Genomic DNA, 26593 nt, shown 5'->3' with positions numbered 1-26593 from the left:
AAATAAATGTTTTGTATATTATTTTACATATTAAGAGTGACATCTCATATTTCATACACTTGGGTTTTCAAAACCATATATATTCCGTACCAAGAACCCAAAACCTAACTTTCCCTATAAAAAAATACGTATGGTATTTGGAATATATAAAGCGGTTATTTTACTTTTAAAAAATAAGTTTGACAAAATTTTGATTGAATTGAAAAACATGATATTTTATATAAAAAAATTTGAGGTGTTTTAAATTATTTTTTGTAAAGTTTTTTGAAAAATAATTGAAATTATGGAGGGATATTTCACAAACTTTTGTATTGTATTATTTTTCATATTTGAATTCCTAAATAAAATTTTATATCTATAAACAATTTAAGAATTGCTTTATAATACAATTCTTAGATATTTTTAACCATTCAACAAGAAATTATTAATTGTTTTCAAAAAAAAATTATTTGGACATTACAATAAAAAATAGTTTTCTTGGTAGAACATCCCACAATTTTCAATTGTTTTTCTAATGAAAAACAGATCAAAAAACTATTTTAAATACCCCCACTCACAAATTTTTATCTAATCTAATTTTTCAAGTCAATAATACATTTATTTGTGAACATGAAAAGCTCTCAAAACACTATCTCACTGCCCATTCTTAAACCCTACAATAAAGTCTAAAACCCTTTTATCTCCATCTCTCTATTCTAACTCCAAAACCCTAACCCTGACCACATTAGTTGATCAATCCAGAGCTTTTTAAACCCTACCATAAAATCCAAAACCCTTTCATCTCCCTCTCGGATTCAAACTCCAAAAATCCTAATCCTGACCACATCGACTGATCCATCAAGAGAAGCCATGCATAGGAGTCCAGCGCTAGACATGCCTGATGTCCCAAAAGGGCAGCTTCCTCCACACATCGAGCTCCAGAGAACTCGCGTTCTCTGCAATTTCGATGCTCCTACTCATGTACGCTACTTTTTTTTCGTCCCGTTTGGTTGCCCAGAATTTGCACGATAGTAAAAAACGATAGTTCTGGGTTGTTTTTGGTGTGAAGTGAATTTTTTATTTTGTATTCTGAGATGAAACAGCAGTGAATTAAGATTTGAATTTGTTTTTTTTTTTTTTTTTTAAGTTTTAAGAACGATGTGGATTTTTTCTGGAAAAGGAAGGAAAAACAAAGTTAGCCTCTGAACTTTGAAAACTTCCATTCATTTGTGCCCAATACAACCAAAATTTTAAATTTCTGTTGACTAATCAATGTAGGAAAAATATTATCAACTCAACTGTGCCATCCATAAGACAGTCGAGGACAACTTCACACCCCGCTATCCTTTACAATATTTCATAAAATTTTAATTTAATTTTATTTTATTTTTTTTCATTCTTCCTCAAACACCAATAATTTGTTTGTTTCTGAACTTTGGGGTTCTGAAAAATGAAAAACCCTTTTCAACTGAATCAGTATTAGGCTGTTTGCATGGAGGTGCCTTTTTGTTTTCCGCTTTCCTTATGATGAGAGCCCAGGATTCAAAATCTATTTTCTTCTATTTTCCCTAATTTTTGTCAGCAATGAAATAGAGCACAAGGGTTTGGATTTTTTAGAATTTGTTTCTTTTAGTCTCTTATGTTTTGGGAATCTTTGTATTTGAAGACAGAGAATGTTCAATATTCTGGTGCTTATTCATCCATGGGAGTTGATAATAGTTTGCGGATGGATCAATTCTGCAATAATTTTAGAGTTGAAGTGATTCGGCTTTCAGAGGATGACATGGAGTTTGATATGATTGGTATTGATCCTTCGATTGCTAATGCATTTCGTAGGATCCTCATAGCAGAGGTGTGTTCTCTCATAGAATTCCATTAATAATAATATAACCCATATATGTCCTTGTTTTATTTATTTTACCATTGAAAGAGTAGAGAATTTCATTAATAATAATATTACTTGCATGTTTTCTTGTTTCATTTATCTTACCATTGAAAGAGTAGTATCTCATTGTATTGTTAGTCATTGTAAAATATCGGTTTTTATGTTGAAAACGGTTGGTAAGATAGTAGTATGACCTGTTCTTGCTCTCATGCCCAAAATCCTTTTTATTATTCATTCTTTCTTTGTGTCCTGCATTGCACCATTCCTATGAGTGCTCTTGTCTTGAAGAGCCAACAAAGGGGCATCTGGGTGGTATATGCTTATTTCTGGTTTTCTCTTCATGGATGCAGCTTCCCACAATGGCTATCGAAAAGGTTCTCATTGCAAATAATACATCAATTGTCCAAGATGAAGTGCTTGCCCACAGATTGGGTCTCATTCCAATCAATGCTGACCCAAGGCTGTTTGATGATTTGTCAGGTTTAACTCAAGCACCTATCTTTTATTGATTTGATACTCTATTTCATGACAATCAAAAGCAATGCTCTACTTGTTTCACCTGTTGAGATCTTTGCTTGTTCATAGGTGCTAATTTCCTCTTTTTTCTTTCATTTAGAAAATGATACTCCTAATGAAAAGAACACCATTGTTTTTAACCTTCACGTTCGTTGTGAGCGAGGCGGGCCCCGACTTACAGGTATGGTTATTGTGCTCTGCATTTATGGTGTTGTCTGATGCCTTCTTTTACTTTAATCATTTTCTCCTTCCTTTTGATTGTTTGTGATCATTATAACAATGAAGCTGTCTTGAATAATGCAGTAAAATCAAATGAATTAAAGTGGTTGCCACATGGTAGTGAGTTTCCATTGGCTACAGAAAATACAACTTCAAGTTCAACCTCAAAACCAAAAACCTATACCTCATTTAGCTGCAGCCAGGATTCCTTGCCAGAATTTTCTGACAAATCCATCGGTCCAAAGCATCCAGACATTATTATTGCTAAACTTGGCCCTGGCCAGGTAATACTATCATTTATTCATCTGTGTTTTGCTCATTGCCAATATATTTATGTATTGCATAGATGAAGTAATGCCCCAAGTAATTGTTTCTCAAACTGGACTAATGGTAAGGGTTTGCTATAGATGGGTACATTTCATTTTGGATGATTATTATTACTGTGGACTTTCTTTGTTTATCTATTGCATTTCTAACCATGGACACATAGAATTTTTTACTTAGGTATCCTAATCCAGACAACTTTCTACTCATTTTTTCTATTGGCTATAAGCTTACAATGAATTGAAATTTCATATTAGAATTCAATTATTTTGTGGTTGAATTAGTAATTCTTGTTTTGAATGGCAAATCAAATTTTAAGTATGGTATTTTTATGAATGGTTACTACATTTTTGTACTTTTAAACTATCCTAGTGTGCGTCTTTGCTTGATGTTTTATCCAAATGAAACAAGCTCCACTTCCTATCTCCTATAATGAGAGAATTTTAATTTTATCATAAATTTTATTCAATTAAATTTAATTGTTGAAGGCATTGTTTGTTCATGTTCTCACTATCTCTGTTGTTTCTTTGTTAGGAAATTGAACTTGAAGCACATGCGGTTAAAGGGATGGGTAAAACTCATGCGAAGTGGTCGCCAGTGGCCACTGCTTGGTATAGGATGCTTCCTGAGGTGATATAGATCTTATTTATTTTCTCTTAGTTGCATCTTCAGATTGCAACTTCAGGTTTTTGAAAGACTTTGTCTTTTTTACTATCTATGTAGGTTGTGTTGTTACAAGAAATTGAAGATGAGAAGGCAGAAGAACTTGTCAAGAAATGTCCAGTTAATGTATTTGATATTGAAGATATTGCCAAAGGTAGAGTAATGTTTTCTCTTTGAAATTTGTTCTGTATGGCTGTGTATGTTGTGGATTGAATAAGCTCATGCCAGAAGCATTTCTGTCTCTAGAAATGCTTTATGGAACATAGGTTCCTTAGGTGTAATCGGTTCACATACTGTGTGCTTATGATAACACATTTTCCTGATTGATGATTTTTCTGTCAAGCAGGTAAAAAAAAGGCCACTGTAGCCCGACCACGAGCTTGTACACTATGTAGAGAATGCATCAGAGGGGATGATTGGGATAAGCATGTGGCGATACGACGTGTCAAGAATCACTTCATATGTAAGTAAAATAGTGTGCATGCATGAACTGGGGCCCATGGCATCTCTGAGAACATCACAGTGATAACACTTGAATGTGTTTGTGGTGCCTCCATCTTATGCATTCATTATAGAATTACTACTAAGTGGACAATCTTAGCTATCCATCTGATGCATTCACTATAGAAATTTGTTTTAAATATTCTAATGTTTGAATAATTAAGATTGGTTTTTTTTTGCTATAACCTACCAAATAGGTGATCACCACATCAAAATTTTCTGGTTTGATGGTACTTTTTTGAAGAAAGAAAGAAGATGAAAGATCCTCTTTGTTGATGACTCAAGTATTAGTAAAGGGATTGCTAGTCCTTGTCTTTCTTGGGATCTCCATATCTAACTATTTAAGGATCAAGCTATAGTGGGGTAGCCTAAATCAACATTTTTCTAGCCACTAAGGTGAAAGCTTCCAATCTGGTCTTAAATTTTCGTTTCTTCTAGACTAACAACAATGTCCCAGGGTATAACATTAAAGTTTTGGGTGGTGCCCTGCTGTTCATAAACATTAACTTCCTTTAGAGGCTGGATGTTACAGTCTATTTGATGCTTCATTCAAACTCAACTGGAAAATGCTACAATATGCAGCTATAGTTTTTGCAGCAAAGTAGAGGAAACTTCCTGGCTGTTCTCAATGATCCTTTGCATACGCATGGAACCCATCCATAACTTCTTTTTTCTAGATGGTTATTTACAGTGAAAAGAGATATGTCCTAGATACTTCCAAATGGATTCAAAACCACCTCTGATTACCGTCTAGGACGTACTGGAATCTTCTTGTTTGATGGTCCTATATGTGTATTACTTTTAAGAAACCAGTGCCATTATATAAAAATGAAGCTTTTTTACTTGGAACTCCTAATGCTATTTATTACCTTAATTTAATATTGGTTGTTTTATCTAGACTAAAGAGGCATGCCTGATGCATCAAAAGCTCTTTCATAGCATACATGATGTTTAATGTGTTCCTATTCTATAATAGGAATAGGTTTGCATGCAATTAGTTGCGTTCAAGTGATAAAGGTGATACATTGACAAGGTGGAACACATGAACATTTAGAAGTTGGACAATTGGGTGGAGGAGATATTTCAAAGGAGGTTTGTTTTGTGGAAGAGGCAATGCCTCTCTATAGGAGGGAGACTTACTTTGATTAAAAGCACATTGTCAAGCCTTTCAATTTATTTTATGTCCATGTTCCTCATCCCAAGAAGGGTAGGCTTAAGACTAAAACATATCCAGAGAGACTTTCTATGGGTTGGTGGAGCCTTTGATGAAAGGCCTCATTTGGTAAATTGTTCTATTGCCTACTTGGACAAAAAGCATGGGGGCCTTAGTGTTAGAAATCTATCCACTTTAAACAAGGCCATGCTTGGCAAATGGAGTTGGGATTTGCAACTGAGATATAGTCCTTATGGAAACATACCATAGGAAAGTTTGGATAGAGGAAGGGGGATGCATTTGAGGAATGTGTTGGGTTGGCTATGAAGTGGGGGCATGGAAGGCACTTAGAAATTGGTGGGAGGTAGTTAAAAGCAAGTATCGTTTGTTGTTGGGAATGGTATAAAGGTAAAATTTTGGAAAGATAGATGGTGTGGAGACATGTCTTTGAAAGAGTATTTCCCATAGTTATTCTCTATAGCCATCGCCAAAGATGATTGGGTAGCGGAGGCATGGGAGTAGGCTAGGGAGGGGTGTCGATGGAGTTCCTGCTTTTCAAAATGGTTAAATGATTGAGAACTTGAGGAGTATAGGATGACCGGGATGGAAACCAAGTGTGACAATTTCTTTGTCAAATCTCTCTATGCCTCCTTATCTAGGGGAGGAAGAGGCCTTTCCAGGCAATTGTAGTTTTGGTGCCAACGAAAGTTGGGCTTTTTACATGGGAATTCTGTTTGGGAAAGGACTATGATGCTTGATTAGCTCAAAAGGAGGAGATGTATTGTGCTGAATGGATGCTACATGTGTAAAGATGAAGAAGAATAGGTTGATGATTTACTCTTTCATTCTTTCAAAGCTAGGATTCTGTGGCAACAAGTTTATTCCATTTTAGAGGGAATGTTCTAAGTTATCATGGTTTATTCATGGGGAATTAGGGCCGTTCCCTTGTGTTCATTTTGGACATTGTGGAAGGAAAGAAGTAGGAAGTCATTTGAGGATGCTAAACAACTGGATCAAGCAATTAAATTTTATTTTATACCTTTTTTTTTGGAATGAGTTAAGAGTCTATATAGATGGCCATCCAAATGTCTGATAGACTTTGTCGATTGGTTGAAGTAGGAAGTCATTTGAGGATGCTAAACAACTGGATCAAGCAATTAAATTTTATTTTATACCTTTTTTTTGGAATGAGTTAAGAGTCTATATAGATGGCCATCCAAATGTCTGATAGACTTTGTCGATTGGTTGAACTCCAAGTAAGGAGAGGTTGTTTTTTCTTGTTTTTCTTTCCTTGGCTAGGCTTTTGCCACATATATACATCGTGTGTACCTTGATGCACTCTTTCTAAGGCGCTTTTAATATACTCTCAATTATTGCCTATAAAAAAAAAAAGGGACAATTGGGTCCTATAATCAGGACAGGTTTGCAGCTGGTTACATCAAGCAATAGAGGTGGCAAAGGTGAAACACTTGAATGCCTGGAAGTGGGACAGTCAAATGTGGCTGACCAGGATTTTCTTTAATGTCTATACTTAAACCAGATAGCTAACAAAACTCAAGGTTGTCAAGATGATACTCATGTTTCGCTCTATCCAAAAAAAGAAAAAAAAGTTTAATACTCGTGTTTTAGCCTGAGATATTTCTTTTTACCATAATACAACAAGAATACAGGGTACAGTTGCAGAACCCAGATGGTTTACAGTAGGGGTCCAAATGTTGATACAATATGATTGACCTCAAACCTTTGTTTCGGTTTTGCATAAATAGTTATTTCAGTGTTTATAGGTTTTTAAATTTAGTGTTATTTCTTCGTGGAAAGATTTTGACAAGATATGCTCTAATTTGCACTTTTCTTTCTTCCCTGTAGTTACCATTGAATCAACTGGGGCATTACCTCCAGAAGTACTATTTAATGAAGCTGTGAAGGTCTTGGAAGACAAATGCGAACGAGTGATTACTGAGCTCTCATAAAACTTTGCTCTTGGGATGCCTAGAAGAGAGATTGATGTGGAAAAGAAAAACAGAAAGGAAAAGGTTTGTGCTCTGCTTCAAATCAGAATATTGGGAAAAATCAGCTTCACGATTGTCGGGATAAGGTCATCATTAATTCAGCAAAAAGGAAAAGGACGAAAGGAACCTGATTATTATTTAGAGTTGCCAGGAAATCGTGTTTTGCATGAGTAGTTCCTGGTGTACTTTTAACTTGTCTTGGTCCTGATTGGAAGCCCCAAGTTATTTTTTTCTTGTGCAAGATGTAAAACAGCTTATTTATTGTCTGCATATGGCTCACATATTTTCTGTGCAAGATGAGATATTATGGAGTATGACAGTCTCCATGTTTTGTTATGTTTCAATTATAGATAATGTATTTGTGCCTGGTGTTCTCTCCAAGTTGCGGATATTTTCAAGATTTTTCCTGCTCTGGCCTGCTTGTTTTTGGTTCCTACACTATGATCCAAAGGTATGTTTCACATCATGTCGTCCACCCCATGTTCAATGACCAAAGCGAGTTGCTGACCATTCATGAGAGCTTTGAAAGCTTTTGGAATTTGATATACTAGGGGACCAGAACCGGCCAGTGCATACTAGTCATCAGGCTGGGGCATTTGTCCAAACTGAATGACAGGGGCCTCTTATGGCACCTGGCAACCACAAGCTTGGCTTTTGGTTTGGTTGCATCCTGAAGGAAATTCTACATCTTTTGGAAGCTCTTACATTTAAATACTCAAATATGTTTTCGCATACTTCAGCTTGTATAGTTACTAATGTTCTATGTTTCATCCAGAATATGCTAAATCACAGGCCTCCATTGTTGGTGGATTGGCAAATATTTGTAGGATTCTGCTGATTTGGACTAGTCTACCACATCATCTCTCTTCTTTGTTTAAGGAAAACCTAACATGTCTTTTATCAATGGAGAAGAGAATCTGAGCACATTATGGAATCTTTTCATTAAAACCACAAGCCCTCCTATTTTTTTTTTCAAGGCTGCACAACTCAGGCCCTGTGGAAAGATAAATTATTTCCCTGAACCTTTTAATTTTCTCTTGTACCAAATACTATATATCTTGGAAGTATTCCTTTCTGAGAGTGTGGCCTTGGCCTTCCTGTACTAATCTACACACAAACCCACATCATATATGAGAATGCATATCCCCTGTGTTACCATGTGTTTATTTATACCTCTGCTATTAGTACAAAGGACAATGGAATCTTGGTGTGCTGTTGCAGGCTTGCAGCACACAGGCCTATGTGCATTCAGATTATAATTGAGTTTTGCTTTGTTTCTATCTTGTGCCAGCTTCTTTAAACTAATGAGTGGTTATTGGCATTCTCTAATCAACATTTTCCTTTTTGAATAATAAACAAGGTTTATTATTGTAGTCAGGCACATTGGCCTGGCTCTAACAACAAATACTTCACTGTTACAACACATGAGAACATAGTGAATGGAGGAACGAAAGGCATCCAAGAGAACCTGAAGACAACCAAGAAACTAACCATGATGAATGTAATAATAGTGGGTTAATCTCAACGTATTTAGGAGTATATATGCTTTCGTTGTCAGAAGTTTCATCACTCGCAGATCGTGTGTTAAATTGCGTAAAAGTATGTTTCAAACAGAATGATAGAGTTTAATACGATTCGTTGACATAATTTAGATTTAATACATTGTTCACATATTTGGATTAAATATGGTCGTAGTTAGATTGAATTTATATCAACCTATATAATTCGTTTAATAAACAAGTTATTTGTTTTATCAACTTTTGTCATAGTATGAATTTAATCTGAATTGATCTATCCAATAATCATGATGATTAATTTAATTATAATCATGATGATTAATTTAATTATAATCATAGCCTAATAATAGTCTATTTAACCTATATTTGATCCGTTTGAAATTTGATTTGAATGAATAGGTTAATTGTATCATAAAATATCAAGTTGGGAAGTTGATTCTATTGACTCAAATAAAGTCAAACTCGACTTAATTATTGAATGAGTTATAGGATGTTATTTGTTTAATAAATAAGTCATGTTTGGATTCATATTTTTAATCTGATTATCATTCGTATCGTATTTTGGTTAACCTATTTAGTTGAATAACTAAGTTTTAACACAATACGAATTATCACTTATACGAATTGCCACTCATAATATAAAGTCATGTTTCTATATTATTAATGAATTACTTTGAACTACTCTAGACTGATTAGACATGACCCAAGTACAAGATAAAAGACCATCAAACAACCATGTAAATTAAGGGTTAGTATGATAAAACTTAGTTGAAATTTTTATAGTGATGATGAATTGAAATTCTCATAACACCCTTGTCTTAAGAAGCAAACTACCAATCTTACTTTTTGTGAATGTGGTGTGGGCAAATAGGATTATTACATTAAATGAGCTGTCCATGATTGCCAAAGAGGTTAAGAGTCAAATCCATCTGGAAAGATTTAGGCGTTTGGTTCCTTAGAAACTCCAAGACAACATTCAGTTGGTGAACATGACAGCCCATTATCTCATTCCACCCCCAATCTTCATACTGTTGGAACTAATGGGGTCTTTCATTTTTTATTTTTCCTCATAAAATCACTTGTGACCTCTATGTAGCTTTGCACTTGCCCTAGATTCTCCAACTTTGGTTTATTGACTTTAGGGGTTTGCTAGGCTTAGATGTCCAAAAAGGGAACATTGATCATTTTCTTCATAATTAAGTCCCCTACATTTTTTTTTGACTTTAGACCCCCTCACAATGAGGATGTTTTACCTATCTTGGAATGAAAAATATGACCCCCCCTCCCTCCCTCTCTCTCTCTCTCTCTCTCTCACAAATTTTGGCCCTCCTTGTTGAGTTTTGGTAAAATTTTGTGGGGATAATGTCATTTAAAGCCATAATTGAAAACCTAAATTGAATCAACTTATTTAGGTAATATGATATAATGGTGGTTGGTACATTAGGATGTGATTTGGGCAGACAAGGAGATGTTAGCTATTATGTTTGTTGTAACTTGTCTTTGATTGTTTGCATTTATTTGCCAATATTGAACCACACTTAGGAGGAAGAATGATGCCCATTACCTATTTTTCTTTTATGTTGTTGTTGGAAGGCCTTTTGCTTAAATTTGAAATTTGGTATAGATTCTATTCCTAGATTTCCCATTGTTTTCCTTTTAATATCTAATTCTTAAAAAAGGAAAAAAAAGAAAGAAAAAAGGTAGGTGCAAGCATGGTAATTGCACCAAACCAAGAATTCAAAATTGTACACTTGGATTTGAGAATTAAAGCAACTTAATTAAATCATAATAAAGCAATCTAGGTAAACCTAAATATCCATCAAATCAAATCTTTTTTGTAATATTCACAACAAATTAAATAAAATTAAAATTAAAGCCTTATTAATACTATGTAATTGATTTTATTTTTAGAAACTATATTTTGAAAATATTTTTATTATAGATAAGAACAATTTTAATATTTAAGAAACAAATTAATTATATAGATTTTACTTCCAAAAATCAAAGCTCCTGTGGTAATTATTTTCGAAAATAGTTTTTAAAAATTATTTTTAATATTTTTTTAATATGTTTTAAAAATATTTTTTATATCCATGTTTTATTTTTTTAATCATTCTCATGATTGTATAATTATTTTTTAAAATAACCATAAAAAATAAGTAAAAATAAAAAAAAAATTAATTAAACACTTTGTTTTTTATTCCGAAGAATAGAAACAATTTCTAATTGATAAACATGTTTTCTTATTTTTTTTTGTTTTGGATAACAGAAAATTGTTTCGAAAATAATTGTCAAATAAGTCTAAAGTTTTTTTATATTTTTCAAAGTATAAATAAACATTATTAAAAAATGTGAGATATTTTATGAAAATACTCTTAAAAATTATATTTAATAGTGTTTAAGATGCTCTCTCATGATTATTAAGACCTTTAAAGAACTTATCAAGACAAATATAAGATATAAATGCATTGAGATTTAAAAAGGAAAAAAATCTGCATTTTTAAAGAAAAACAGGATATTATTATATTAATACACCAAGATTTTGCAGAAAGAATTTGGATTTGAAAAAAAATAAATAAAATTGGATGGATGATGCCATCTTGACCATCCAATCAAATGTGATTCAAGGAATATAAAAAAGATGGGCATAGGCGTAGGTTTGGGGAAGAAGCAGGTGGAGGTGTATGGACCACAGAAAATGGGTGGCAGCAGCAAGGAGAAGGACAGCAGTGGTGATTCTAAAGGACTCCAAGCCCTAAAATTGGAAACTCAACCAGTCCAACAGGCATGATAGACAGACAGGAACCCTAGTGAGGCCCATGTGTTGATTCAGACCCTTGTGTTTGAGGACAAAATACATTGAAATTATTGATCCAAAAAAGCCCTACTTTAGCTTTGACCCCTCACTTGCACTCTCTCTCTACCAAAACGTACACACTTTTTCTTATCTCTCTATATTACATTATATGTTAAATGGTAGTAGCCCACAGGCACCCAACTCTTTCCCACACTCTGAAAGCTTTTTTTCTCTTTTTTCTTTCCTCTACCTTTTTTTTTCCTCTCTCTCCACACATTTCAGGAGGAGGGTCTTGCTTTCTTTATCTCTCTCTACAGTGGTGCTCTTTCTTTCCACTGATAAAGCAAAACCCTAAAGTTCTGATATTTGAAACTCAGGTACTCTCTTTTAGGCTTCTTTTTCTCTTCGCTTTTAACTGGTCTTGTGTTTTGCTTGGTGGGTTTTGCTTCCCATGCCCTCTACTTTGTTTTTTAGCATCTGGGTCTTTGTGGGGTTTTTGATCCTTGGTAGGGTTTGATCAGAAGAGGTGGGTCTGCCGTTCAAGATCTGTGTGCTTTTGCATCTGGGTCTTGTTTATCTTCTTGACTTTGCTCTTATCTTGAGGGCTGTTTTGGAAGAAATGCATTTTTGCGGAGTTGATTGATTTTTTCTACCTTTATATGGGTCTTTGATCCTGCACATTTTCTCCAGAAAGTTTATTTGTTCCCTGAAAAAGGATTGGCATTTTGAGGTGGATGACTTTCGTTCGTCTACTTTCATGGTATGTTCATATGCTGGTGGGTCTACTGATTATTTGTTGGAAATGATATATGATCTGAGTCTACATGCAATTCTTGGTTTGCAAACCCTTTTTTTCCTTGGAAAGATTTGATTTTTCTAAGTGGGTCTTTCATTTTATCATTGTTTATTGATGAATTTTTGAATTTTGACTCTTTTGATAAGGAGTTTCAGTATTTCTTGAAGTGTGAATCGATAGGTTTGTTTGAGTCATGGAATATTTTAGATCTCTTTGATCATGACGTCTTGATCTGGTTTATGATCTGATGCATAGATTATGATTCTGTCTTATCCCTTCTTTCCCATTGCTTTATGTTTGGTTGGTGAAAAGAAATGCAGGCATGAAAAAAAAAAAATCTCAGATTTTCAATTGCTTGATGCCTGAGAAAACTAAAATTTCACTCATCTGATCTTAGGCCAACCATTTCGGTCGGTTGAGTTGATTCTTATGTTTTCCCCCTAAAATCTGAAATAACTGAAAGAATAAGATTCAAGATTTATCCTCCACTTCTTCCCCCCCCACCCCCCCATTTTTTCTAGTACCAAATGGAGGGTAAATCTTGTCTGCACTTGATTTGTATGTCCTCTGCTGTAGTTTAAGCTTGGAAGATTTCCTCCAATTATATTATTTCTTGGGTAGCTTATTAAAAAATTTGAATATCTTCTGAAAATTTTCTCTGGGTGGAATAATAATTGCAGAAGCCATCTTACCATTGATCGAGTTTGAGATGGATAAACTTTGGATTGCTAATGGAGTGACTAATAAAAAGTTGGTGGGTGGGTAATGGGTTTGCTGAATTTGATCTATTTAAGCAATCAGCATATCTTCAATGGCCTCAAAATCTGGTGCCAGAACATCCCCAGATAGGCAAAAGAGAACTTTTGGTAGTCAAACATTGGAAGGAAATTCGCGCAGGCCATCACCTTTGCAGATTACAAAAACGAGCAAATCTGAGCCGGTCACCCCCAAAAAAACACCTAGAAGTGTGCAGCCAGTCGCATTAAAGCAGGTTGATGTAGAAGCCTCAGATGACAAAAATTCATTGAGTTCTCATCAAAAGGGGTCTGCCAATTCTTTAACTGACAAGTTGGGTTCAAGTTTATCTTTAGGTGATTCACAACAAACGCCAACAATTGTAACACCTGTTGCAAGCGAAGTCACAGGCTCACTAGATGGTGGTGCTGATCAAGAGAAGAAAACGTCTGAGCACGGGCATAGCACAGTTGCTGCTAAAGTTAGTGATGGGACCGGCAGCCTTGCCAAGACCAGTGGAAGTGCCAAAATTAGTGATCGTGTTGAATTTGTTGAGAGTGGCAAGAGCAGTATGTGCAGAGGTAGCACAAGCAGTGACGTGAGCGATGAAAGTACTTGTAGCAGCTTAAGTAGCAGTATCAGCAAACCTCATAAAGCTAATGATTCAAGGTGGGAAGCCATCCAGGTTGTCCGTGCAAAAGATGGGGCCTTGGGTTTAAACCATTTCAGACTTCTGAAGAGGTTGGGCTGTGGAGATATTGGAAGTGTCTATCTTTCAGAATTGAAGGGTACCAAGTGTTATTTTGCGATGAAGGTCATGGACAAAGGGTCTCTAGCAAGTCGTAAGAAGCTGCTTCGGGCTCAGACAGAAAGAGAGATTCTCCAATCCTTGGACCATCCCTTCCTTCCAACCTTATACACCCATTTTGAGACCGAAAAATTCTCTTGTTTGGTGATGGAGTTCTGCCCAGGAGGTGATTTACACACACTTAGGCAGAGGCAACCTGGGAAGCATTTTTCCGAGCAAGCTGTAAAGTATGATACTAGTTCCTTATGATATCTTTATTGTTCAAATTTGCTTAGAATTCTGTTAACACTTTGCAAGTTCTGGTGCATGGTTTGGTAGATTGCTTCTTGAAGATGTTTGAATTTTTATCTTTTAAAGCTTTTCTTATATGATTTCTTAATTCGTTCCATGCCTGTGAATAAATTTAGTTCGTATTTACTATCCATGTTCTGAAGAAATACTGTTCATGCCAGCAAAATTATGCCATATAGCATGTTTTCATCTCCAGCTGGAAATCTTGGATGGCATATTTGGAAGTTATATCAAGTAGGACGATAGGAAATTCTGGAGTGCACCAGTTAGGATGAAGGAAACTCTCCATCAAACATACTTTGGATTTATGTTTCTCCTAATGAATACCAAATAGATTATGACAAAATTCGTTAAGGCCAGAAATTCTAATTTAATATTCCCACCCTTCCTTCTAGGAAAATGGTTCTTTCCAATTTTATTTTTGAGGTCTCCCATTCTTCCAAACTGAAAAACTACTGATTAAGAATTTCTGACTGAACATATGATTTCATATTAGATTATATACTGATGAACCTAGAGATTTGTACATGGGATCATTTGTCTTCTGACCTTTTAACTGTTGTTCAATTTGAAGAGGTTGAAAGAACTGCTCTAGTCTCTGCTTAAATATTAATCAGGTGAAAGGCTTTTTAACTCTCATTGAAGTGAATGCTGTTGCTCTTGGAGTTAGATATTTTGGTTTGAAATTTCATCACCCAGGTGCTGAAGTATTGAGATGAGGGAGGCACCTATTAATACACTCTCTTACATATCAAAAAAAAAAAAAAAACAAGAAGTATTGAGATGAGGGAGTTTGTATGAATGTTAGGCAGGAAGTTAAGAAAATCAGGGCAATGCACTGATGAAGGGGTAAATGCTGAACATGTCACAAGTGGTCTAAGATGTTTGAAGTGGGACATGCATCTGAAATGTGTTGGATCTAGGGCCTCAGAAGAGAGATGCATGGCTAGTGGTTTCTGTTGTGCTCATGTGGTATTTTTTTTGTGCAGTACTGTATTATATCATTTTAAGGGGACTTTTTATTCTTGTATTGTTTTTCAGTGTGAGCATATTAGGGTTTACATTCTAGGAAGGCATATAACATGTTGAGGGCAGGTCTAATTTCTAATCTATGCACTTTCAGCTACTCTGCTTTTTGTTTGGTCTTTATACCATGTGTGAACACCAATGGATGCCACTACAATCACAAATACTCCTGTCAAATGACTATTATTCTTTTGTGTGGTACTCTGGATAATTCCATCTATAAAGAAAAGTTACTTGACAGTCGCTAATTCTGTGATAACTAGGTATTTTTATTATTTGCCTTTTAGACTAAAGAGTTTAACAATCATATCTAGTTTTGAATGAGCTGTTTGGAGATGAATGGTACCATAGTTTAAGTTGGGGCTGCATTAGACCCAATTAAACATGTTTCCCAATACGACTCCGATTCTTTTTAATAATAGAAAATTCTATATATGAAAGGAAATGGAAAAATCTCATGAAATGGAGAATGCAAAGATTCCAACCAAGGATCAGAAGGATCAACAGATAGGCCCAAATGACTAAAGGGTAAGAGGGTTGATGTAGCTTAGAAGTCATGTTTTATTAGTTTTAGCCTGCTTTCTACTTTGGATCTAGCTAGCTTACCTTCTTTGCTTAGTATATGTGGCTTTTATTCTACTTAATCCTTGTGTTATATAGATTATAATTGGTTCTTTGTGCAGTCGGTTAAGTATATGTGGTTTAGTTGGCCTTATAGTTCTGTGGGCTGGGGGCATAAAGTGGTGTGGATGTTGCCCCTTTATATTTCTTTTGATGATTTTCGAAAGAGTAGAACTTTATAATTTTTTCAAATTTGGGGTGTCAAAATCAGACACTGCAAAGATTCTTTTGTCATGAGTCATAACTTCATTGGAGTGGTCTTGGTATTCTTTGGAGGTTGCCTATTTCATTTTTAGGGTTCATTGATTGTTTGAAGAGTGGTTTGGCTGATGGAGGGCCTTTATATTTGGCTGTGGCCCTTCATTATGCTAGGGACATATTAATTCAAATCTCTAGTTTCCTATAAGGGGAAAAAAAATTTATAGTTGGTTTTGCCTTTTGATGTGGGCTGCATTGGCATCTTCCCTTAAGTTTTGCTATGTGCTTGGAAGTGACTACTTTAGCATTGTTTAACCATTTTTTTCTTGATAGATCTATTCAATCTAAAGGTAAACTCTTCTAGAGCCATTAAGGTTGTACATTCTACTTTGCCTATCAAGAAAAGGAAAAGGGTTGTACATTATTCTCCTTTGTAAAACAAAATTTTCAACCTTAGTTGGGATTTGGGGGGCTTTTGAGATTAGAAAAGTAGTGTAACCATGTATATCTCTCCTCTTTCTTTCTTCTTATTTTTCTTCTTTCTTGCTTGCTTCTGTCCTTTCTTAATTCCTTGCCTTGGATTTTACTAGCATGCTTCTACACCAATTGCACCATCTTTTGTGTTTTAAGAGGGGTGGAAAACTGCATTAGCCGTCAGTCTGATGCCGATTGCCGAGAAAAATACCATGCAAGTGTGACTCCTTTGGTTATTTTTTGGTGGACGACAGAGCTTCCTCTTACCTTTTTGAGACTCTGCTTATGTTTCTACCATTTGGTTCTACTGGTTGCCACACAAAAATCTTGCCATTATTACTTGAGCTTGGGTTGCCATTCAGACACCTCACATCTGTTTTGGATCCTGAAAGCATGAGCCTATGTCCTTGTTGCATGCCAAGATACTCTAAGACATCTTATCTTTAAAATATTACTAAACAGTACCTTAAAAAATGGTAAAAAACTTGATATTTATTTACTTTAAATTTCAAGTCATAAAAATGCTAGGTAAAAACATTGTGCACTGGGAGTGGAATGCAGTTTGGAGACACATGGTGTGCTAACTGGAGATTCTGTTATATGGTCAGGGAGGTTAGCTGACATGAGTTGCTTGCCATCTCCTCATAAAGTTCAAGTTGTTGCATTCTCCAGGTAAAATTGTTTGGTGGGCATTAAATATGATCCCAGGAACCTAGAGAATATGATCTTTGAGAAAGTGGAGACAATAGTAGTGAGAGCTAGATACTAGTATAGTCATATGATTGAATGGTGCAAACTCTAGTTTTGTCTTGCCTTTTAATGCAGAATCGCCCAGAAGCAAATGAAGTCATCTTTCTTGTTTGTTGAGCTAATCAGTTTTTTAAAGTTCATGTGGGCTTGTGATTATCGTTAACTTTGCTTTGCAACATGCAGGTTCTATGTAGCAGAGGTTCTTCTTGCTCTTGAATACCTTCACATGCTTGGGATTGTTTATCGTGACCTGAAGCCAGAGAATGTCCTTGTGAGGGAAGACGGGCACATTATGCTTTCAGATTTTGACCTCTCTCTGCGGTGCACTGTCAGCCCAACACTGGTCAAGTCCTCTTCTTTTGACACTGAACCCTTACGAAGGAACCCAGTCTATTGTGTCCAACCTACTTGCATTGAACCCTCTTGTATTCAGCCATCCTGTGTGGCCCCAACAACATGTTTTTCCCCTCGCCTATTTTCAAGTAAATCCAAAAAGGACCGGAAACCCAAGAATGAAATTGGAAACCAAGTGAGCCCATTGCCAGAGCTCATTGCAGAGCCAACTGGGGCTCGCTCAATGTCATTTGTGGGGACGCACGAGTACCTTGCACCTGAAATCATCAAGGGTGAAGGTCATGGCAGTGCAGTGGACTGGTGGACCTTTGGAATCTTTCTATATGAGCTACTCTTTGGTAAGACTCCTTTTAAAGGATCCGGGAATCGAGCAACCCTCTTCAATGTTGTGGGTCAGCCACTGCGGTTCCCGGAGTCACCAGTGGTCAGTTTTTCAGCAAGGGATCTGATAAGGGGCTTGCTGGTAAAGGAGCCACAGCACAGATTGGCATATAAACGAGGGGCAACAGAAATCAAACAACACCCCTTCTTCGAGGGTGTCAACTGGGCTTTGATTCGATGCGCGAGCCCTCCCGAGATCCCAAAGCCAGTTGAGATTGAGCGAGTGCCAGCTCCAGCAGCCTCAAGCAGTGAAAAAGCAGCAGCTGCCATGGCGGGGCCTGATCAGAAAAGTTGTGATAATTATCTGGAATTTGATTTCTTTTAACGAGTCTCAGAACTGATTTGTTTTTTTTTTTTTTGTTTTTTTTTTTTACATTGAGGGAAGAAGAAGAAGAAGAAGATGTAGAGTTTTATGAACATTTTTCAGAGATGTTGATGTTGAATTTAGAGTTTCTTGTATTGAAAGTTGATGATCATATGTATGTTTGATGCTGGTATAAGAAGAGTTACAAAATTTGTAGTGAAGCACCTAAAAATGATGTTCTTCATACTTATCCAGACTCTTCCATGGATGAAAAATCCAACCAAGAAACAATCCTACACCAATTTCAGACGGGTATATTCTTTCAAGCTTCAATCCTATCCATGGAGTTGGGTCATTGAAATGAACATGGGGCTGGGGGATTTTTATTTTTATTTTTTAAAAATACAATTGTTTTGAAAAATATATTTTATAACTATTTTCAAGTGTTGGATACTTTCTAAGATATCCATTGTTTTTTTTTTTTTTTTGTCTTTTTAAATGGAATATTTTAGTTGAATTTTGAAATTATGTTTTCAAAAACTTTGGGTTTTTTTGGCAATTGTAATGGAGAATATTTTTTTATTATTTTAAAAAAATACAGGAAAATATCTTCAACAACCATAAAATCATTTTTCATTCTTAAAAGTAGAAAATAAGGTATTAAAAAAATATTTTTTAATTATTATAAAAAACTAATTATACATGTAAAATAATTTAAAATAAAACATTGGAAATATTTGGCAATTGTAATCGAGAATATTTTTTTATTCTTTAAAATAAAAAAATAGGATAAAAAAATATTTTTAAAACATAGTTAAAATGGATAAAAATTACCATGTGCGGTGAGCGTGGATCGAACACGCGACCTTCAGATCTTCAGTCTGACGCTCTCCCAACTGAGCTATCCCCGCTTGTGCCTTACGTGTATTAATTTACAGAATAATAAAAAGTAACATTACACTCTCCCCACATTTCCCTCCGAATCATCATTCCACCAAATCAGTTACGTGGGGAAGCGTACCACTTTTACTTTTCTTTCTTCAATTAATTTTCCCTCTTTTTCGAGGCCCAACCCATTTTTGCATGAATATTCACATTATCATTGACTCCTCTTTTTTGTTATTAATGAACGGTGGTCCATTCGATACTGATGTATGCTATAAGGAAATTCTCTATAGGTAACGTGTCGAAGAAGAGCATTTTGCAACATAATGATGGTGATGGTCTAATTGCTTTTGTTGTGTTGTAATGGAATGGGTCTAGCGATGATGCCGTGGCATGCTGACATATGGAGACAAGGGGCATCACTAGTTAAATTTGGGGTAGCCCCACCCCACCATTACGTCAAAAACTTGACTCCAATTTAACTATCTACTTGTAAATTAAATTAACTTTACAAAATGTGTTGCTTGGCCTGGTTGGGCCCTGCCTCAAGCAACGACTTTTAATAGATTCACACCAAAGATAGGGTAGGAGACCATAGAAAGGGAGCCACATGGGCACATGTACGTGGGAAAAGGTTGTGTTGCTCAAAGCTTACTTCTAAAGCATTTTGCTTTCAACAATTGATACCAATATGAACCCTTTTCTCCAAAGTCACATGTGGGATGGTGTGTGCCTTTTGACATTTTGGGTTCCTAGTCATGTGATTCATATAAATATCGGTGAATCACCATCACCTCTCTTTATTTTTTTCCCTTTCTATAATGAAAATCTCATGTTCAAAGATCACACAAGCAGTGCAATAATTGAACACGTTTCAGACTATCGGAATACAAAACCTCCCGTGAAACCAAAGTATAATACCATATTGAATTATCAATTTTCTTTAAAATTTTAAATTTAATATACATACCATTCTCTTTAGCAATAACAATTTAATAATTTTAAAACATATTATATATCACTAATGGTTTGATAATTTATATCTTTGAATTTAAATTTTATTATCTATTTATTTCTTTTATTTATTGAGCTAATATATAAATTAGATAAGCCTCTATTTCGCTTAAGTTATTAGCGTCCGAATATGAATTAATTAAAGTCTTGATGGAATTAATTTCTTACTACCCGTAAACTTTCTTAAGTTTGATAAAGGCTTGTGTGACTAATTTTGTTAAAAGTAACCATTATTTATAAAAAATAAAATAAAATAAAAATTAAACCCTGTTTGAATTGATTTTTGAGAAAGTAAAAATTCATTTTTAGGTCAAATAAGAGTTTTTATATTTATTTGATTAATTTTATTCAAAATATTTATGATTTAAAAAAAGAGCTTAATATAAATGTTATGAAAATATTACTTTTTTTAGAAGTTTTATTTTATCTTATACAATTTTTTTTTCATATTTAATAAAAAATTTATAACAATAATATTACCTTTTAAAATTTGGACATTAACTTCAACTTCAATTTTTAGCTAAAACAAAAAATGAAAAGCTTTCCCGCACAATACCTTAATATAAAAGTAAAGAATGCTTTTTAATATTTAATAAATTTTTTATAATATTAATATCGGTGATACTGAAATTAGGTATGTGTCGCCTAGGCACCCCAAGAAGGATGCAACTCAACTTGACACCAAGACTTGAGAAGTGGAACCCTTCCAATACCACACTATCACTTGACCACCGGTAAAGCCATGCAAAGAGGACCCATATATTCCAAAAGTTTACGTGTAACATCCCTTTATATAAGATACGAACCCATAAAAAGTATAACCCACGAATAACTAAAAATATTGCTTCCAAATAGTAATCTTAAAAAAACATGACTTTACATTGGAAGTTGAAATGGACCTAAATCAACTTTTAAATTAAATTAATAATAATTAAACCACATGCTTATGAAATTGATGGGCTTAATATATACGGAAGGGGTATATATTCCCAGCACAAAAATATTAGGGCAATGTTGGGCTTGAGTGCTCCACTAACAAGGATATGAATATACTAAAGTATGAAGTATCATAGCAAAGGTTCAACAAAGTAAAGAATACATTTTTTTTTAATGGTAATGTGTCCAAATAGGGCATCAATTCCAAAGTAGGGCACTCAGTGTATTATATTCCTATTTCAATCTCCATTCCTCTCCCATATTTTTTTTTTTTTCTCTAGGGTGTTGTGGGGCAACCCCCCTTTGAGATCGTCCCCTAAAAAAGGAGTTGTTGACTCTTGCAGTCTTGCTTCACCACTGTTTAAGATATGATCTTGACATTTGCTTTCAAGGTATGGTGCCCACTTCCCCCCCCCCCCTTTTTTTTTGGGACCTTTTTAAATGCCCAAAAATAGTGGTCCTCATGCATTCATCCCAAATTAGTAATAATTTTGATGGGATTCAAAGTCATTCAATTTTTAAATTTTAGGGTTTTTTTTTATAAAAAAATAAAAAAAATAAAAAATTAGTGGGAAGATACCTTTGGTAATTGCTTGATTAAAGAATCCTTAGCTTAAGTGAACTAAAGGGATGCAAATGATTATGGAAAGGTCATATTCACAAATTCCCTTATAAGGTCCCATCTCACAATTGAATTTGTAAACCAACCATTGAAACAAAATTAGCATCTAATGATATTCTTATCTTAGAATTGCGTAGAAACACCCTGATGTGAAATATCATCATATCAGCATTGAAACATCGAGAGAAAGTAAAAAATTGAAAATATATACAACAATAGTGAATTTATAAAAAATTAAGCTTGTTTGGTAAATACACTAAATATATGATAATAAAATTTAATATCACATCTTAAAACTAAAAATAATTTTTAGGTATTAAGTCAAAATAATTAACTTTATTCTTTATCTTAAATCTTTTTTACTCTATCTTAGTACATTAGACTATTTAGATTATTAAGTCGATAATTTTGTTATATTCGTTTAGGACTTTGTGCATTTTTATACAATACACATTCCTTTAAAAATTTAAGGTTGCTATAGAATTAATTTGAGGTTAAATAAATAAGTATGTTTTGAGTTGAAGGATAATAATGAGAAATTACATAATAAATGAAAATTAGGAATAAAATTAATTTAGAAAAAAAAATTAATTTGAAAATTTGAAAAGGAAAATATTTCAAAATTTTGGAAGAAATTTGGAAAGAAATTTAATTTAAGGATTTAAAAAAAATATTTCTAAATCTTTTTTAATTTAACAAAGAAAATTTTTCCAAATCATTTTAAGTATCCTAATTTTTTATTTTATTTTGGTAAAATATGAAATTTTTTCAATTTTTTCTAACATTCTTAAATTTCCTAAATAATGTTCATAAGGTTATCTGTGTGCATCCAATGAAAGTTTCTGATTCTATCTCTACAATTCATATTTTGTACTTATTTAACTTTTAATATGAATATTAGTTTTCATTAAATTGGATAAATATTAATTACAATTAATGAAGGTAAATATGTTAATTTGATGATTTTGGAAAAAAAAATTTAATTTTATAAAACAATCTTATTATTTAAAGCAAAAATCAAGTAATAAATTTTAATTCTGTTAAGTTATTAAGTAAAAAATAATTAATTTTTACCAAACTCTTAACCTTCACTCAAAATCATTCCCCAATTTATGAAAAATAATTTCGTAATTTGTATCTTATTTTATATTTTATAGTTATAAATGAATTCTTGCAAAGCAAGTTTTGGCAAGCCTATTCCTTACAATAAATAAAATTGCTTCTTAGTTCTTAGCATAGTTTTAAAATTTTATTTTAAGCAATAAAAGAAGTAAAAATAGAAGTTATTAATTTTGTTTTATAATTATTTCATGTTTGGAATAAAATACTTATATTTAAAATAAGGATAATTTTAACTTATTTATTATTTTTATTTATACTTGTTATTTAAATTTTGGGATAATTTTTAATAATAAAAGAAGTCTTTTTTTTTTCCCTATTGGAGTAAGCTACTTATATTATAAATAATGATAATTTTGATTAGGGATTCGTATTTTTATTAAACATAAATATCATCTTGATTTAAAAAAAATTAGTATAATAAAAATATTTGCATATTTAGATTTGATTGATAATTGTTTTTGAAAACAATCTTTTATTTTTTGGAATAAAAAAATAGGAAAACACATTTAATAACCAAAAACTCAAAAAAAAAAAAGTTCTTAAAAAAAAAAAACATAATGTTTTCAAAAAATATATTTTTGTTATAAAATATGAGAATTTATCCGAAGTTGTGGATGATTATATGTATATCCCTTTGTAACTTCCTAAAAAAAAGGAGATACCTCTAATGACAATTGATTTCCTTTTCTTCCTACATTCTATTATATATATTTTTTAATATATTTGTTTATTCTTTTGTCTTTTCTTCTCCTTATTATTTTATTTTACAACACATTATTAGTACAAATAGTCTTTTATAAAAGAAATAGAAAGACTTTTCTCTATTAAGAGAAATAGAAAGATTTTTTTCTCTTTTTTCTCACAAAAAGGTATGTGATAAACTTATATAATATTTTTTACTTTATTACCTTTTGACTCTTTATTTTCATTTATTTTATTTGAATACATAAATATGTACAATCCCTAAAACCAGAAGGTATGAGATAAATTATAAATTATGGGGTAAATTCATAATTAGAAGTTATAAAAAATATGTGCAATCCCTATAATCAGAAGTTATAAGAAAAATTATAAAATTACAAATATATGACCAAAAGTTATGTATATGATACATAATTATTTATTTTTAATTATATGATATAATCGGAAGTTATAATAAACAATATTATATAACCTAAAACTATGTATAAATCTAGATAATGAAAGTTTATAGTTTGAAGCAACGCACAAGTAGGGCATCAATTCCAAAGTAGGGCATTGATTGTATTATATTCCTATTTCAATCTCCATTCCTCTCTCATATTTTTTTTCTCTAGGGTGTTGTGGGAGATCGTCCCCTAAAAAAAGTTGTTGACTCTTGCTTCACCACTGTTCAAGATATGATCTTGACATTTGCTTTCAAGGTATGGTGCCCACTTCCCCCCCCCCCCCCCCCCCCCCCCCCCCTTTTTTTGGGACCTTTTTAAATGCCCAAAAATAGTGGTCCTCATGCATTCATCCCAAATTAGTAATAATTTTGATGGGATTCAAAGTCATTCAATTTTTAAATTTTAGGGTTTTTTTTTATAAAAAAATTAAAAAAATAAAAAATTAGTGGGAAGATACCTTTGGTAATTGCTTGATTAAAGAATCCTTAGCTTAAGTGAACTAAAGGGATGCAAATGATTATGGAAAGGTCATATTCACAAATTCCCTTATAAGGTCCCATCTCACAATTGAATTTGTAAACCAACCATTGAAACAAAATTAGCATCTAATGATATTCTTATCTTAGAATTGCGTAGAAACACCATGATGTGAAATATCAGCATATCAACATTGAAACATCGAGAAAGTAAAAAATTGAAAATATATACAACAATAGTGAATTTATAAAAAATTAAGCTTGTTTGGTAAATACACTAAATATATGATAATAAAATTTAATATCACATCTTAAAACTAAAAATAATTTTTAGGTAATTAAGTCAAAACAATTAACTTTATTCTTTATCTTAATTTTTTTTACTCTATCTTAGTACATTAGACTATTTAGATTATTAAGTCGATAATTTTGTTATATTCGTTTAGGACTTTGTGTATTTTTATACTATTTACATTCCTTTAAAAATTTAAGGTTGCTATAGAATTAATTTGAGGTTAAATAGATAAGTATGCTTTGAGTTGAAGGAGAATAATGACAGAAATTACATAATAAATGAAAATTAGGAATAAAATTAATTAGAAAAAATTTAAATTGAAAATTTGAAAAGGAAAATATTTCGAAATTTTGGAAGAAATTTGGAAAGAAATTTAATTTAAGGATTTAAAAATAATATTTCTAAATCTTTTTTAATTTAACAAAGAAAATTTTTCCAAATCATTTTAAGTATCCTAATTTTTTTTTTTTGGTGAAATATGAAATCTTTTTAATTTTTTCTAAGATTCTTAAATTTCCTAAATAATGTTCATAAGGTTATCTGTGTGCATCCAATGAAAGTTCCTGTTTCTATCTCTACAATTCATATTTTGTACTTATTTAACTTTTAATATGAATATTAGTTTTCACTAAATTGGATAAATATTAATTAAAATTAATGAAGGTAAATATGTTAATTTGATGATTTTAGAAAAAAAATTAAATTAAATTTATAAAACAATCTTATTATTTAAAGCAAAAATCAAGTAATAAATTTTAAGTCTGTTAAGTTATTAAGTAAAAAATAATTAATTTTTACCAAACTCTTAACCTTCACTCAAAATCATTACCCAATTTATGAAAAATAATTTCGTAATTTGTATCTTATTATATATTTTATAGTTATAAATGAATTCTTGCAAAGGAAGTTTTGGCAAGCCTATTCCTTACTATAAATAAAATTGCTTCTTAGCATAATTTTAAAATTTTATTTTAAGCAATAAAAGAAGTAAAAATAGAAGTTATTAATTTTGTTTTATAATTATTTCATGTTTGGAATAAAATACTTATATTAAAAATAAGGATAATTTTAACTTATTTATTATTTTTATTTATACTTGCTATTTAAATTTTGGGATAATTTTTAATAATAAAAGAAGTCTTTTGTTTTTTTTTTCTTTCCCTTATTGGAGTAAGCTACTTATATTATAAATAATGATAATTTTGATTAGGGATTCGTATTTTTATTAAACATAAATATCATCTTGATTTAAAAAAAAAATTTAGTATAATAAAAATATTTGCATATTTAGATCTTATTGATAATTGTTATTGAAAATAATATTTTATTTTTTGGAATAAAAAAATAGGAAAACACATTTAATAACCAAAAACTCAAAAAAAAAAAAAAGTTCTTAAAAAGAAAAAACATAATGTTTTCAAAAAATATATTTTTGTTATAAATATGAGAATTTATCTGATTATGGGAACTTGTGGATGATCGTCCATATCCATATTGATGTATATCCATTTGTAACTCCCTAAAAAAGAGGAGATACCTCTAATGAAAATTGATTTCCTTCTCTTCCTACATTCTATTATACTTTTCTTTTAATATATTTGTTTATTCTCTTGTATTTTCTTCTCCTTATTCTTTTATTTTACAACACATTATTAGCACAAATAGTCTTTTATAAAAGAAATAGAAAGATTTTTCTCTATTCAGAGAAATAGAAAGACGTTATTCTCTTCAGAGAAATAAAAAGATTCTTTTCTCTTCTTTCTCACAAAAAGGTATGTGATACACTTATATCAT

General features: G+C 32.4%; 2 protein-coding genes and 1 non-coding gene across 5 annotated transcripts; 2 read left to right on the top strand and 1 right to left on the bottom strand.

The window, feature by feature from the left end:
• The first annotated feature begins 408 nt into the window (after positions 1–408).
• Positions 409–7630, top strand: LOC100248046 (uncharacterized). Its single transcript, XM_002270523.4, has 9 exons — positions 409–960; positions 1646–1831; positions 2215–2344; positions 2481–2561; positions 2684–2883; positions 3458–3553; positions 3647–3740; positions 3933–4049; positions 7107–7630. The coding sequence occupies exons 1-9, from the start codon at positions 850–852 to the stop codon at positions 7208–7210; spliced, it is 1119 nt and encodes a 372-aa protein (XP_002270559.1). The 5' UTR covers positions 409–849; the 3' UTR covers positions 7211–7630.
• A 3825-nt stretch (positions 7631–11455) lies between these two features.
• LOC100258297 (serine/threonine-protein kinase D6PK) lies at positions 11456–18533 on the top strand. Of its 3 annotated transcripts, XM_010646299.3 has the most exons (4): positions 11729–11940; positions 12254–12323; positions 13040–14129; positions 17446–18533. In XM_010646299.3, the coding sequence occupies exons 3-4, from the start codon at positions 13171–13173 to the stop codon at positions 18320–18322; spliced, it is 1836 nt and encodes a 611-aa protein (XP_010644601.1). In that variant the 5' UTR covers positions 11729–11940; positions 12254–12323; positions 13040–13170; the 3' UTR covers positions 18323–18533. The 3 variants fall into 3 exon arrangements, with proteins under 3 accessions (XP_002266700.1, XP_010644601.1, XP_010644602.1); XM_002266664.5 differs by having other exon boundaries at positions 11456–12323; XM_010646300.3 differs by lacking the exon at positions 12254–12323.
• A 606-nt stretch (positions 18534–19139) lies between these two features.
• On the bottom strand, positions 19140–19212 carry TRNAF-GAA (transfer RNA phenylalanine (anticodon GAA)). Its single transcript has one exon. It is a non-coding gene; the product is annotated as a tRNA-Phe (tRNA).
• Between the last annotated feature and the right edge of the window lie 7381 nt (positions 19213–26593).

The sequence above is a fragment of the Vitis vinifera genome, chromosome 19 (assembly GCF_030704535.1).
Source record: "Vitis vinifera cultivar Pinot Noir 40024 chromosome 19, ASM3070453v1".
NCBI lineage: Eukaryota > Viridiplantae > Streptophyta > Magnoliopsida > Vitales > Vitaceae > Vitis > Vitis vinifera.
This window is presented reverse-complemented; position numbering and strand designations above follow the sequence as displayed.